Source organism: Stegodyphus dumicola, chromosome 7 (assembly GCF_044657685.1).
Source record: "Stegodyphus dumicola isolate Sdum_Otavi_A_Nest chromosome 7, ASM4465768v1".
In the NCBI taxonomy this organism is placed as follows: Eukaryota; Metazoa; Arthropoda; class Arachnida; order Araneae; family Eresidae; genus Stegodyphus; species Stegodyphus dumicola.
This window is the reverse complement of record NC_140774.1, coordinates 116,065,243-116,079,953: the sequence shown is the minus strand read 5'-3', so window position 1 is coordinate 116,079,953 and position 14,711 is coordinate 116,065,243. Positions and strand designations below refer to the sequence as shown.

The following is a 14,711-nucleotide window of genomic DNA, read 5'->3' as shown; positions in this document are numbered from 1 at the left end:
TGTCATATCCCGGGACATAGCGACTTAAATAAGACATCCTTAGGATGTTAAATTACGATCTCCTCAGGACATCTGAGAATCAACATCCTTAGGACATCCTACGTATATCCAGGGATATTGCGACTTAAATAGGACATCCTGAGGATGTTTTGTGCTATGGGGGTCTTAGCATGCCTTTCTGGTGTAGTGGTCAGCGCACTCGGCACGTATTCCAGAGGTTCGAGTCCCGGCGAGGGCATTGCTCATTTCTTCAGTTTCCTGACACTGAAAACTTCTCTACGAATGATTCAAAGAGTTAATCTGTGTTTAGTAATATAAGTGAATTCTTCTGATGAATAAAAAAAAGGTGTTTTGATAATATTCATGTAAATGTTTCTAGCATGATATTATAAGAAATGAAATACTTCGGGTACTTATCTAAACCAAACTGGGAAAGACAATAGTAAAATTTCAGTATTTTTCCGTATGTATTTGAACTAGCCGGCTAGAAATGTCCATGTACTGGTTTCAATAGACTTTATGTCATGAAAATTTATTATTTCTGAACTATAAGATGTAATTCAAAGGCTGTAGATCTAAAAATAAAGGAACTTGTGTAAGTGTGTATCCTTTTTTGGAGAAAAGGAATCCGTAGTGTAATATGAATATGTTTTAAAAGCAAGTTAAAAGTTAAAATTAAGGTAAAATGTGTAAACCTTAAGTAGAAAGTATAAAATTCACATTTATCTGACATAGTTTGCGAATTCTTTAAAAAAAGTAAGATGTGTCGAAGAAAATTCGTAATGTTTGGGATAGTGTTTTATAAGGTTAGTACAGTCATTAGTATAATACATTAGAAGACAAAGTTCTGAGTATCTCCGATTAAGTGTTTGTAGTATAAAATACGAGAAATGCGATATTCAAATTAAACTAAATAAAAAGAACATTGCACGTATTTGTTTAAGTAGATTTCAAAGCGGAGAAAATATTATCCAAGAAGTTCTCCAAAGGGAATAACAGGCATATAAATTTCAGTTTAAATTTCGTACACAAAGATATATGTAAATATCTAATGTCAATAAGTATTTAAAATAAGAAAAGAAGTGTAATGTAAAATAAAAATGTTATAAGAAAGAATTTTAGAAATATAAAAAACTTATCCTCGTAAAAAGCAAAAGATAAAAGAAATTAAAGTTATTGAAATAAAATATAGAAAGAGAAAAGTAAAAACAGAAATTGCCCTTGTGAAAGCTGAGAAATAAAAAATAATAAACTTATGAAAATAAATATTACTTTTTTTAATTAAAGGGAAAAATGTGAAATCACTTTTTTAAATGAAAAAGGGAAAAATATAAACTTGTGAAAAATAAATATTACTTTTTTAAAATAAAATTGTTAAATGTAGAAAAGGAATTAATTATAAAGGAAAAGTGTATGTGTGTGTATTTAATTATGGCAAAGCACACTAGGGCTATCTGCTTAAGAGGAAGGATGCCTTCGTGGAGGACTTTCTAAGGGAAACTGACTCGTATACACGTTACACATGGGGAAAACGAAGAAAACCCCCATGCAGCCTGCCAGTTCGCGGTATTCGAACCTAGGACCGAACTACCAGTGTTCAACGACTTTACCTCTCGGCCGCTGGTGGGCTATAAAGGAAAAGAATGAGAAAGAAAAATTAAACTTGTGAAAAATATTACATTTTTAGAAATAAAAAATGTGGAAACTTTAATTTGGGAACATTCAAAGTAAAATTTATGTTTGCAAAAGCAAAACACATGGATCTGAAAAAAATAGCAAATTTAATTTTTTAAGAATTAGAAGAAAAGAATAAGAAATGCTTGTAAAATAAAAAAAAGATTAATTTAAAATGTGGGGAAAAATCTTACAGAATAAAGTGATGGTGAATACACCAGAGAATAAATTAAGGGTGTAGAAAGCGAAAATAAGCCTAGGTTAATTTCAAGAAACAAACACGCTGATTGGTTGAAATACTTAGGAAAATGTTAGGAAAAATCTGATTGGTCATTGAAACTGTATTCGTTCGCATTCGCGGATACACAAATGTGTGACGCGGTTTGGGTATGTCAGAAGACTGGCTCGTACGCAGTCCTCCATACGTGGCTCGCATACTAGAATTGTCAGGTTCGAATCCTATCCTTAGGGGTTATTTTTAAAACTTATGCAATTACATTTAGTTAAGGTTTGTCATTAAAAATTACTATACGAAATTAAATATTAGAATCAATTAAAAATAATGACGGATTAAATATTGAAAAATAAAGACAGATTAAAGATATAAAAATAATAATAGAAAATTAATGTCATTATAAACACGCGGTGGAAGAAATCTTTGCCACAAAAAGAAAACTTTGAAAATTATTTGTCATTGCCACAGAATAAAAGCAGAACTGTACATGACGTTATTCCAACCTGTTAGTGTCACATCGGGCTATCACGTGATCTAAGATGACGATGAAGACGCCCTTTTCTGTGACGTCACTTTCCCCGCCGGGTTACCTGCGATTACTACTATTTTGCATTACATTTTTCTTATAGTTGTTCTATTATATGTGTGTCAGAGTAAATTTTTTATCTTTGAAATCTCTGCTTCCGGCAAAAAAATTATTTAAGAATAATGCCATTTTCTTTTACAAGTTTCCCGCCTAGTCTGTTCTTCTGTAAAAGTTTCGTGAATGTACCTTTTATTTATTTCTGAATGATGTCCGATTTATGATTTCAAGGCGCTTAGTTTTGTCTGGTTACAATAATTTTCATTTGTTCGTTTCGAGACAAATTTTCCACTAACAGTCAAACTGATCAAGTGCCATTCTAATGTAAGATTATATTACATGTTGTTTTCTAAACTGATTGATACGTTTTGAAGTGTGGTTTTTGGTAATGCACTTTGAATTTTTTAACTGTGGCTTGGTCCAGGAGCTGTTACGTCGATCTAATTTGAAGAGGAAGAAGATGCATTGCAACTGATATTAGAATTGTATTAGTTAAGTAGAATATACAATTATTTGTCAAAAACAAAGAATTTACATTCTTATGCGTTTGATAGTATTTTGTTAAATGCTTTAATTTACTCAGCAAAAATTAATGACACCCGCTATTTTTTAGTTAATTTTTAAAATCTACTATTTTTTTATTTTTTAAATATCTTTTAGTTTTAGATTTATAGATCATAAGTAACTATCATTAGCTTGGCAAATTCGTATTTGCTAAGCAGATATTTAGTCCAAATGCATTTTTTACGTTCATCGTTAATAATCTGTATGTGTGATGTAATAACTATTAAAACACGTGGCCGAAATGCATCAACTAGAATTATTTGCAATGTATCGACAGAAATGGACATGCTGACCACTAAAGAAATACAACATACGCCGCATCTGAACGTTGTCGAAGAATTAAGTGCGGGTAATTTTCCTGTAAAATTTAATTTTTTATGCAACACCGAACCTCAACCCACCAACACCGAAGAACAAGAATACCGAAAAACAAAATAATCCAACAAGTTAATCATAACGTCCTACTCAACTATATAAAACGAAGATTAAACAGGGTTTGTACGGTCCTGAAAAGTATTTAAAAGTCCTTAGGGTTTTTGGAAACCATTTTGGTCCTTAATTTCGGGCCAGAATCAGCAAAAGGTCCTTAAATTTACTTATATGGCATTTCCGCTTGTTTTCTACGACTTTTATTTAGAGTGTGACTTAACATTTTGGAGAAATATTTTTTGGCGATGCATTGAAAAATATGTATTTCATCGTTTAACGTCTAATTTTGTACTACTACTTAACGGTGGATACTCGAGTTTAGGGATGAGGTGTTGCCTCGATTGAAACTTTAAACATTTGTAAATTATTTCTCTTTTTGCGTATGGAGAGTTCATGATATACTACATCAAGTAAACTTTTTCCATTTTTGGAATACCAGTTTTATTATGGGGGTCCACCAGCGGCCGAGCGGTAAAATTGCTGAACATTGGTAGTTCGGCCCGAGGTTTAAATCCCGCGAACGGGCTGGCTGCATGGGCGTTTTCGTGGTTTTTCCCATGTGTAACGTGTATACGAGCCAGGATCCCTTAGAAAGTCCTCCACGAAGGCATTCCTTCCCTTAGGCAGATAGCCCTCGAGGCTTTGCCATAATTACACACACACTTTTATTATGCGGGTCTAAATTTGGCGAGTTATGTGGCGATTTCAGTATTAGTTTGTTTGGGAATTTTTTTATTCGGAGAATTGCGAATTTTCTGACGATTTTCTTACAAACATAATAACATTAATAAATCATAAAGATAGTGAAAATATATTAAAATTATATTTAAGAAGCAACTTTAAAATGAAACATTTTTATTTTCTCCTGTCCTGTTTTGAAGTGGCATGACTTTCCATTTTTGTGACTTTCGAATATTTGGATTTTGGAAAATAAACGAAATATAAGTGCCATAAATATAAAGCTCAGTTTCGGAATACTTTTCAAAATAAAACAAAAAAAAAGTACTGTAATTTTTTTAAAGTGGTTTCACTTGTCTTCTTTTATATTTTTACATGATGAAGAGTTTTTTTTTCCTGTGTAATTGTGTAAGAATATTTAAATGTATATCAGTTTTTCATTGAGAATTCACTTTACACTTTTCTTTTCAGACCTTTTTATTTCTTCTAGTTCTAGCTTTTTGCTCTTACAGAGTTGTTAGGGATTTAGATCGAGCATCTCGGAAGTTTTAGAACGATTTAAATGCAAGACATAGATATAATTCCAGAAAAATGACTCAAAATGAAAAAAATTTCTTCATCATACGTAATGAACGTATTTCATAGGAAATTTGTGATGAATTTCTCATCTTTTGAAGAATTTTTGAAAGAGCATTGAAAAACAAATATTTGAACTTTCTTCATTTGACCACAAAAATCTCTATCTTAACATGTTTTTCTTCTCTTTATTTTCGTATCTTTCCACTAGACACAAGCTTTGAACCAAGCAAAAAATTGAATTTATTAAAAGATTTATTAAAAGAAAATTTATTAAAAGATTCATCCTATATGTTTTAATGCAGCATGCATACCTCAGTTCCTGACCTAAATTCTAAAAATTTTGCCATCCCTGGATTTTGTCGCTCGGTGCTTCTCTAAATTCTGAAGAAACTGCTACCTAGACTTTGGCCCCGGCCCTGATATTTCATATTTATTCTCAATACCCACGTTATTAAATAAATAAAATTAAGAGAGTCTTCTATACATTCTAAGCACAGTCAGTTCTTTAGACTAAGAGAAATTTTTAATTAAATCCGAAAGTTCTCAAATGAAGAGGCAGCTCATTGAAGAAGAAATTGATTTTCTAAAAGAGAGAAAATTATTCTTCATAGGTGCATTGTTGACTCATTAACAAGTTAGGAGATAAAGCAGAGACTAGTGGAAACATTGATTTATTTATTGAAACAAATAAACTTAGAAAAGATGCTTAAGAGAAAGAAGCTGATGTAAATTACCTAAAATATTTGAAAAATTTTCAAATTAAAAAGATGCTTAAATATTTTTTGTTTTTTTGTTGTTGCTACAAAATATAAATGTTTTGTAGGGTTAAAAAGTGTAATTATACTAATATAACTTTAAAATCAATATCATAAATTATAACTGATGTAAAATTTTCTTAGGGCTTTTTTAATGGATATTTTTTAAAAATTAAAATTAATTTTAGTTGTGACTATGTAAATCTATTATAACTAAGGATATCTAAGTACGTAATTTAACATTTTGTAGCTAACTGCTTAACCTTAAGAGTTATCTCCACATGTTGAGTTATCGTCTTTTCTTACTCCTTATTGTGGATGTAAGATACAGCAGAAAAATATAAAAATTAACACAAAACTTTATTTCTTACGTCTAATGTGGCTTGAAATAACACAAAAAAACTATCACCTCGGTGCTTCAGTGGCTTATTGGAACGCTGTATATTAACAAATTAAAAAAGTGAGTTCGGGTGTCGAGAATTGCTGTAGAGTATTCAGTTCGAACTTGCTGATAGGTTCTTAATTTTATTCATTGATGGTCCTTAAAAGCCTTTAAAAGTACTTAATTTCCACGTGCAGAAATGTGTACGAACCCTGTTAAACAAGTTTGTAAGGGAAATATCTGAATTCATTACGGACTACAGATCTGAGAAATGAGACTTTTCTACTTAAAAATATGCAACTCAACAAGGCGTAGTTTGGAAAGTCAATCTCTTTATGGTCAGATTCAACCAATCATATTGGCCCTCTTATACACGACCGGAACAGTGCCACACTCTGAAAAGTTTTTGCCAAGATTTTAAAAGAAAACCTCACCTCTAACTTGTCTACTTTGTCACAACACGAGGATGTTATAAAAAAGAGAGCGATTACAAACGAGCAATGTTTTCTAAGGAACCATCAAATTCACGAAGATCTGAAGATATAACATGCTCAAGACATTATTCTGATAAGTTCTCATAATTGTTTTTCACGCAATTCAGTAACTCAAATTATACCCATATTGCCAAAGTTGTAAATTGTGATTCACTTGTTGAACATCCGTTCAAATATGCCCGAACCATTCATCACAGCACTGCATATTAAGGAATAACGTGTTACTGTATATAGTATTTACATGAGTGCACTTAATCATTCGAGAATAATTTATTATTCTCAAGTACTGTGTAATTTGCTTTTGGTGTTGTGTTTTAAAAATTCAACTCTTTATATTATTTCAAGCTCCAAGATTGCATTTATTTCAATGTTTGCATCTATATTTGTGTTTATATTTTCTTCAAGCTACTTGTGTTATGTCAAAGTTTCTACTGCTTTATATATCAAGGTCTATATTTCCATCATTTCTTCTTGCCCATTACTATTTAGACCCAAATGTACAGTTTAACACTCATTTCTGCCTGCCAATTTCCATTAACAGCTCGAAAAGCTGTAATTCTCTGGCTATTTGTGGCGCAGTGTGCTTGTTTCATATTTTATCACCAATGGACAAGAACATCACCATCTACAGGTTAAAACTGAAATGGTTATACGTTTGGATCAGCCCATTATAGTCAACGACAACGATCAACGGTAAAGTACGTAAGGTGTTACCCTTCTTACTCACTGTCAGATAAAGCTATAAGACAACTGCATTGGTGCTCGGCCAAGGAACCGCTTTAAAACTGTGCACCTTCATGAAGGTGGTCGGACACAGTGCGAAAGCATAGAAGCATTCGTAAAGGGTGCCCATATCACACATTTTTTTTTTTTGGTAGATCAATTTCTAACGTGAAGAATCAACTTTCATTAGATTACCTTTATGCCAGGACTTTGATTACACATGTTGAGTTTTGGTTTGCTACTCTGATTAGCAAAACAAAAGAAAATTCTATTTGGAAGATTCTGTTTTTCAGTCTTAGAAAAGGGTTCAGGCACATTTATAATGAGTCCCTTTTATGAGTATTTCTGCCTTTTCCCGACCATGCCCGATGCATAAAGGTGGCAATAATTCTTGTTGGGACACCGTGAAGAAGGCATTGTTTTACTCATTCTCCGGCGCACTCTACTAACGGCAGAAAGTGCGTAATTTGCATTATTTTTAAAAAAATTTTCGGCTTCTCTAGGCATCAATTGTGAAACATCATTTTCGGATTTAATTAATTCTCAGAGTCCAAGCTAAACTTCGATTAACAAGCATTATTTAATATTTTTATGCATGATATAATCGAAGTGACATTGACTATCCGTTAATAGTTGATAGGGAATTCTCCTTTCATCGGTTTTGTAAAAATCGTTGATAGTATACTGGGAATTTAAAATTTTAACTAGTTTTCCATTACTTATCTTCTTTTTCAAAACTCGTTCCATAAACAGATCTGAATGCTATTCCATAACGATCTTTAAACCATTGTATCCTTTTATTGTTTGGATTAAAATATTTCTACCCCATAAGTTAAGCAAATCCCGAAACATTTGTCTTTTAGCCAAAGCTCATTGATTGAAATATTCTTCACTATATCTCAATGAAACCAATAAAAAACTGTGGATCCATACAATTCATGATTTCTACCTTGAAACTGAAATCTAGTTTTCGTAATGTTTGAGGAAATACCGATAAATTCTTATTTCGGATTTTCCTTTTTTGGTATTATCTGCAACGAATTTGAAGTACCAAATTATTTATCAACTTCTAATATTTTCATGTTGCCTTTATCTACTAAGTCTATTGCTTCAATAATTCAACTTAAAATTAACATTATGTGTGTAGGTAGCGTTAATGTATTATTATTCACTTTGCTTAAAAGTAAAGCACGAAATTCTAACAAAATCCTTGACTTAAATTGTATAAAAATGAATATAATTTTTTTCAAAGCCATTAACAGTGATAAAGAATACTGAGAAATCAGTTTTCCGAATGGAAACTCATTTTCAAATTAAAAGTTGTCCAAAATTTGCTGTAAGTATGTATCTGAAGTGAAACTACTTTGACATAAAATAACGTCCAGTAACAACAAGTTTGAAGTCTTACACAATGAAAAATAAACGGATATAAGGCAGCGATAGTTTCTGTAAAGCTGCTGTTAAGGTTCGTTTTGGCTAGATGAGCCCTTTTCATTACAGTAGGAAAATATAAAACTTCATTGATCAAATTCGCGCCTGTATCTTATATTAACAGCAAGGACATTTTAAGGTATCATATCCTTTGAGTCTTAGCTCAGTAAGTCAGTTTTGCATTTTATTCCACTTTTAATGTCCAAGATATTCTTCGACAAGTGATCTTGTGTTTTTGAAATTTTCATACTTCCAAGAAAACTTTTACAATATGTGAATACTGTCGAAGCTATATGTTATGCCTTTTATGGTTTTTGTTAATAACCTGCGATGACCTAGCATACGCTTGGATGTGAGAATGGTGTACTGACGGAATAGTATATGCTATTTGCCCTGAAAACCACCTCAGACGCTTTGGGAAACGCACCTCTATCATGTCATAATTGCTTAATAATTAAAAAAACATTGAGAGGAAAATGGGTAGTATTATCGCAAGAACATATTGGCAATCTTATACGAAGAATGGAGATTTGTTGTTAAAAAATACTAGATCAAAATTCGAGGGACCATAGTATTTAACACGCACCTAATTTTTTCTTCATTTCTAAAATGATTCATCTGCACCTAGATAAGCAGCGCATTCCACTACCCGTTTTAATAAAACACTTTTGTGCACTTTGTTTTCTATGCTGTTTTACACATCACATTAGCGTCTATGAAGCCACCTCTTGCCTGGTTTTCCCATATTCAAGAGATTTTAGTATAAAACTATGTATCAAAACGGGACAATTACTTAAGTTTGCACGCCAGTGGTTTAGTTATACTTATTTCTTTAAATGAAAATATTTATGAAAAATTTCGTTGAGTACAGAAATTAAGAAAATAATTCGCCAGATCTTTTTGCAGTTTACACTAGCTCTCTGTTCCTCGGGTGGCAAACGGCTGTAGAAGAGACATTTATATCTCACAAAATGCAAGGAAAAGAAATAAAATACAAGGTAGGTATTATTTTCCGCTCATTGCTATGCTTTTGTTCATCATGATGGAATAATTACAAATACCTTTGTGGATATACTGTGTGTGCTAGTATACACATTACTTTGCGTTGAAAGAACCACGAAAAGCAGATTTTGCTGTAAAACTATGAATTTTGAGCACATTTAAACCATAGAGTTGCATGAAATGCTTTAGTTTTAAATCAATCACATAAAAAAGAACGGAAAAGAAGAACTGTTGACTTTCCTAATCTCCCATGGCCTGAAAAATGAGCTCTTCTTGCATAATACATATTTTTTATAAAGAAATGTGCTAAAGGAGGAAAAATGTGTTTGAGAAATCAACGTAAAAGATTTACAAAGTTTCAAGTTTAGCAGTGAACTAAATTGTAATGAAATTTAAAAATAACAATTTTTTAAAGAAAATTTACACTAATGATAAGTACTAATAACTTCTTAATAATAAAGTATGTTCAGTTTAGTTAAAAAAATCTAAACCGCTGTTGTTTATTTTGTCAAAAACTTCTTTATGTTTTCAATCCTAGTAGGCTTTATTCTCTGTTGTGAGCATTTTCTCAAAATTGCCCTGTTTTGAGCAGAAAGTATAATGGTAAGTATATTATGGTATAAATATAAAGTATAAATGCTAGATATAGGTGGAGATATAAAAGTATAGATACTATTATGGTATAAGTTGCTTAAGATCCATGCCAAAGAGTGATGTAATCCTGCGCTCTCTTTCAATGTAAAATTCGTAGACTTGTTCTGATGTTACTATCAGACAAGTCAGGTAAGTCACAATAGCAACATTCTACATAGTTTCATGGTATGACGCCAGCTTCATAGCATTACATACCATTTGTATAAATGTAACTCGTAAATTTCAAAGGATAATTTTTATGTTTATAGATCTGTAACATTGTAGCGCGTTTATTGTATCATAGTTGCTCATTAGTTAAATTGTAACCTAAATTTTTGTAATGCATACAGTTGGTCTAATCTACTGCATGTAATAACTTGTCTATAATTGTACAATAATAATGCGCTGTGTTTACAGCAGCATAATCGCTCGTCTATGTACAGTATTTAACAACTACATTTCTTCTTAAGTCACAGCTTGTTTGTACAAAATTGACGTTTGTAGCTGGTCACTATGACATATAAATGGTTAAATCATGGAAGCTAATTGACTGTGTGATAGAAGGTACCAAATTGTAATACATAATATTCAATTTCAGATAGTATATATATATGAGCTGCTTCCATAACTCCCTACGAACCTACCGTAAGTTGATACTCATCTATATATTGTAGTTAGCAACTATATATCTTTCTTGGTTTTAACAGTGTACAGAATTTCCTGGTTCAGAGCTCCCAACCTTTTCTGAACCACCGCCCCGTTTACGAAAAAAAATTTCAATCATCCAAAATGCCCTATCTTTCATTATATATAATTTTAGCAAATACTGAAATATTGTTGCATGGTATCTACAGCCATTTGATCTATTTCTATCTATTAAGAATCACAAAGTAGAAATTAATTAAAACGACTGTCAAATGCAGAAAAAAATTATTTATTAAAAATTTGTAATTTAACACAAAATCAATAAAAAATTTTAAAAAAGTAATGAGATGATTGAAACCGGTGGAATATTAACAGTTTGTTAATGCCCGGGTCCAGTTTCGTTAAAACCAGTTCCAATTCAGTGATGTGCAGTCTGTTTCGTTTTTTATACAGTAATGGAACTACTGCATTGAATCCACTCACAACCAAATATGATGAAGGAAAAGCAATTGACATTTTGATCCTGATGTATCTGCATTTTTGAATGATTCTAAAACCAAACTCGGTATATTCATGCTCAAAACATCTCGGAATTCCTCCTTAAAATCGGCATGAGGAACGTCCTAATATTAGCAGTAAGTAAGCAAATTTTTCTGTTTCGCCGCAGAAACTATTAATAATGTGGAAAAGTGACTATACTTACCTTTACTAAAATTTCGTTTGAACAGAAGAAGTTTTCCCTCAAAAACAGTCATAACTTTTTTGTTTTAATTAAATTCAACTTATTGTAAATTGGCTTCGTTAAGTATTTTAAACATGTCTGTCAAATAAGAGATGCCATTTTTGGATGTAATCAATTTTTTTGTCTCCGTTTTCAAGGAAGCCCAGTACGGAATCAAACAGATTGAAAAATCAGTTCAGATAAATACCTGAGAGCCAACGAATTGCTGTGTGTAGCAACAAGTATTTGTAATCTTATTTTACTACAAATTTGGTCTAATAATCTATTATGCAATCATTTGCATCTGATCTTATTGACTGCTTTTATTGAAGTGACTGACGTATGCAGGCGTCTATTCATATTTATTCCAACCAAATGCTGACGATGAAGAATGCGTCTGTATAGTGAGTATATTTGGTACTGCTCTTTTCAAATGTGGTATGAAATCCTTATGACGCCTGTCATTGCTGGAGATCCATTTGTAGCAGTTAACAAATTATTACGTATAGAAATTTCTCTGTCTTGAAAAAAAGAAATTTTTTCTTCTTATATGAATTGATGGTATGATAAGAATAGTGCTTCGTGATTTGATAGTTAATTAGTCGAGTTGAATGGAAAATATTCAAGCTTTTAAGTGATCGCATAAGGCTATTTAAACGTCTGTAGCCATTTCATGTATTTTTCTCCCCAGGAATTATTACTCAGAAAAATTTTTTGGATGATGCCTGGTCGTGTCTTATGATGAAGAATAATTTTTGTTGCCTGTTTGACTGTTAGCAAGATAATTTCCTCGCCGATTGTGTGCAAGTTTCCTGCTTTTTTAAAGCCCACCAGCGGCCGAGTGGTAAAATATTTACTGATAGTCCAGTCCGAGGTTGGAATCCCTGGGAACGAGCTGGCTACATGGGCGGTTTCGTGGGTTTTCCTTGTGTAGCGTGTACAAGAGTCAATTTATCTTAAAGTCCTCCACGGAGGCATCCCTTATCTTAGGCAGATAGCCCTTGAGTGCTTTGCCAAAACTAAATAAATCAAATCAAACTTGGTTTTTCGATTAACAATCAGAGATTATATGAGGCTCGTAGTCCATCATCTGGTGTAGATGACGCCGCAAAATGGTTTAATATAGTTAGCTGTTTTAAATATTTCTCTTCCAGTCCTTGAAAGTTAAATAAATCTTTATCCTTTTCATCAGCATGTATTTTATTCAAATGCTGTTACAGCCTAGAGGGCTTCATTTGAAAAAAAAATAATAAATAAAATGAACATTGCAGTTAATTAAAGACGTAGGTAATGTTTGGTTTGTAGGAAATCCGTATTCCAAATCCTCAGCAGGGTATTGGTGGCATTTCTTCTTAGATTAAAGCGTTTCGAAATTCAAAATTTACTACGGTTTAACAAAATGAACTTGACGAAGTATTTATAGATAGTTATAAACATAATGTCTGTAACGAATTTTTTCACTCACGAATATGGATTATTGGTGAAACACAGAGCCGTGCCTACATATTTTGTCTCCTGAGGCAAACCGGTATATGCTCGCCCGAATGTGCATAGCAAGAAGTTTGGCCAAAAAAAGTAAATATATAAATAAAAATAAATAATAATAATAAATAATAAATAAAAAATAATAAAGAAATAGGAACGAGGGAGAAAGAAATGCATCGTATATATGCAGGGTGTTCATAATTAAAGAACCTATTTCAAAGCTGCCTACTAGCGAAACCAGTGATCAGAAAATTGTGAAATTTCTTTTAGCAACAAAAAAAAAAAAAAAAAAAAGTAGCGTCAGCAGAGAGTGTTTTACTTTGAAAAACCTGGAGTAAAAATGCAAATATTTGTCGACGTCATGCAGCAGCTGTTATAAAACCTAGAAACATTCGTTTTCAATGTGTTGTTGTTCACAATGACAACCTAAAAACGTATCTGTGTGATGTTATCGCCATGCGATGATTTGTGGGTGCTTTATTTTTTTATCACGATGTTTTCGACAACAATGTTCTTAAACTGCTAAGTTTCTGAACCGCTTTATTTTCGACGACGATATTTTGCGCCACAATGTTTTACAACTGCATATTTTCTCTCTGCTTTCTTTTCTCCCACCATGTTTTTTACCACGACATTTCCGCCCTGCTTTGTTTCTTTCCTCCGCGACGTTTTCGTCCGAGATGTTTTTGCCGCGATGTTTTCGGTTGTAACCCAAGAAATAACCGTAAGCGCAAACTATACAGTTTCAGAGCAAATGAAAATATGTTTGCAACAAGACGAAACCTCGAACCATGCGTCTCGTGTAATTCAAGTTTCACTCACACACACACACACAAAAAAAAAAAAAAAAAAAAAAAAAAAAAAAAAACGAAGGAAAGATCTATATTATTCTACATTTTATATTCAAACATTCTTATTTAGTCTTCCGATGCTATTTCAATGCAATTTCGTCAGATCTGCTTCAATGAACTGTGGGAATTTTCATCGTCGTCGCATGAAATGGACTTTGGAAAGTTTGTTATGAGAAGTAAAGAGCTCTACTTTAAATTGAAGGAAAGTAGTAGAGAATTATTAATGTCGTTAGCACAGTGCTTGCTATGCAAGTTTAATTTATGCAGCTCTATATAAATGAACAAACGTAAATTTAATACGTTAGAAAATTTATTGTTGGAATAATTTAATAATTAATTAATACTTCAAATAATAAATTAATTCAGATAAATAATAAATATATATATATATATATATTCAAATAAACAAGAGTGATTAATTAGAGAAAATTTTCACTTATCTTTTAGAAAACTGTACGATAGTACACTAAAACTGCAGCATTTTTAGAGTAAATAAAAGTTATTAATTCTGTCAATTTAACGCGATTGTTTACATCACAGAGTTCGTTCGACTCTTTCTTCTTGATGTAATCTAAATTTGGATGTTAACAATCATAATTTATTTTTCAAAAGGAGTTCCAAATTTTTGTAGCTAATCTTGCGCCTCTTGAGGCAAATGTCTCACTTGTCTCAGCTTTGTACTAGCCGTGGTGAAACGCATAAAAATAATAAGACATCCCATAGGTCTGCCTTTTATAGACTTGATTTCGTGCATGCATCAACTTGTATGTCTTTGCATGTTTGCGATGCCGGTGTACTTGCTCTGTATTCATTCCCTTGTAGGGTTCCTCACTCTTTTTGGCTGCGT

At 32.1% G+C, this 14,711-nt stretch overlaps 1 protein-coding gene and 1 long non-coding RNA gene across 3 annotated transcripts in view; one reads left to right on the top strand and one right to left on the bottom strand.

Moving 5' to 3' along the window:
- Positions 1-14,711, top strand: part of LOC118186703 (phospholipid-transporting ATPase ABCA3-like) — a 169,668-nt gene that overhangs the window by 35,390 nt on the left and 119,567 nt on the right. Inside the window, exon 4 of one of the 2 annotated variants that reach the window (XM_085820732.1) lies at positions 9,434-9,525. The exons of the other annotated variant lie outside the window; for it this stretch is intronic. Within the exon in view, the coding sequence (XP_085676858.1) occupies positions 9,434-9,525 (92 nt within the window). The remainder of the gene's footprint in view (positions 1-9,433; positions 9,526-14,711) is intronic. 2 annotated transcript variants of the gene reach the window in all.
- The window catches only part of LOC146996320 (uncharacterized), a 57,665-nt gene that overhangs the window by 40,230 nt on the left and 2,724 nt on the right, over positions 1-14,711 (bottom strand). The gene's annotated exons all lie outside the window — the stretch shown is intronic.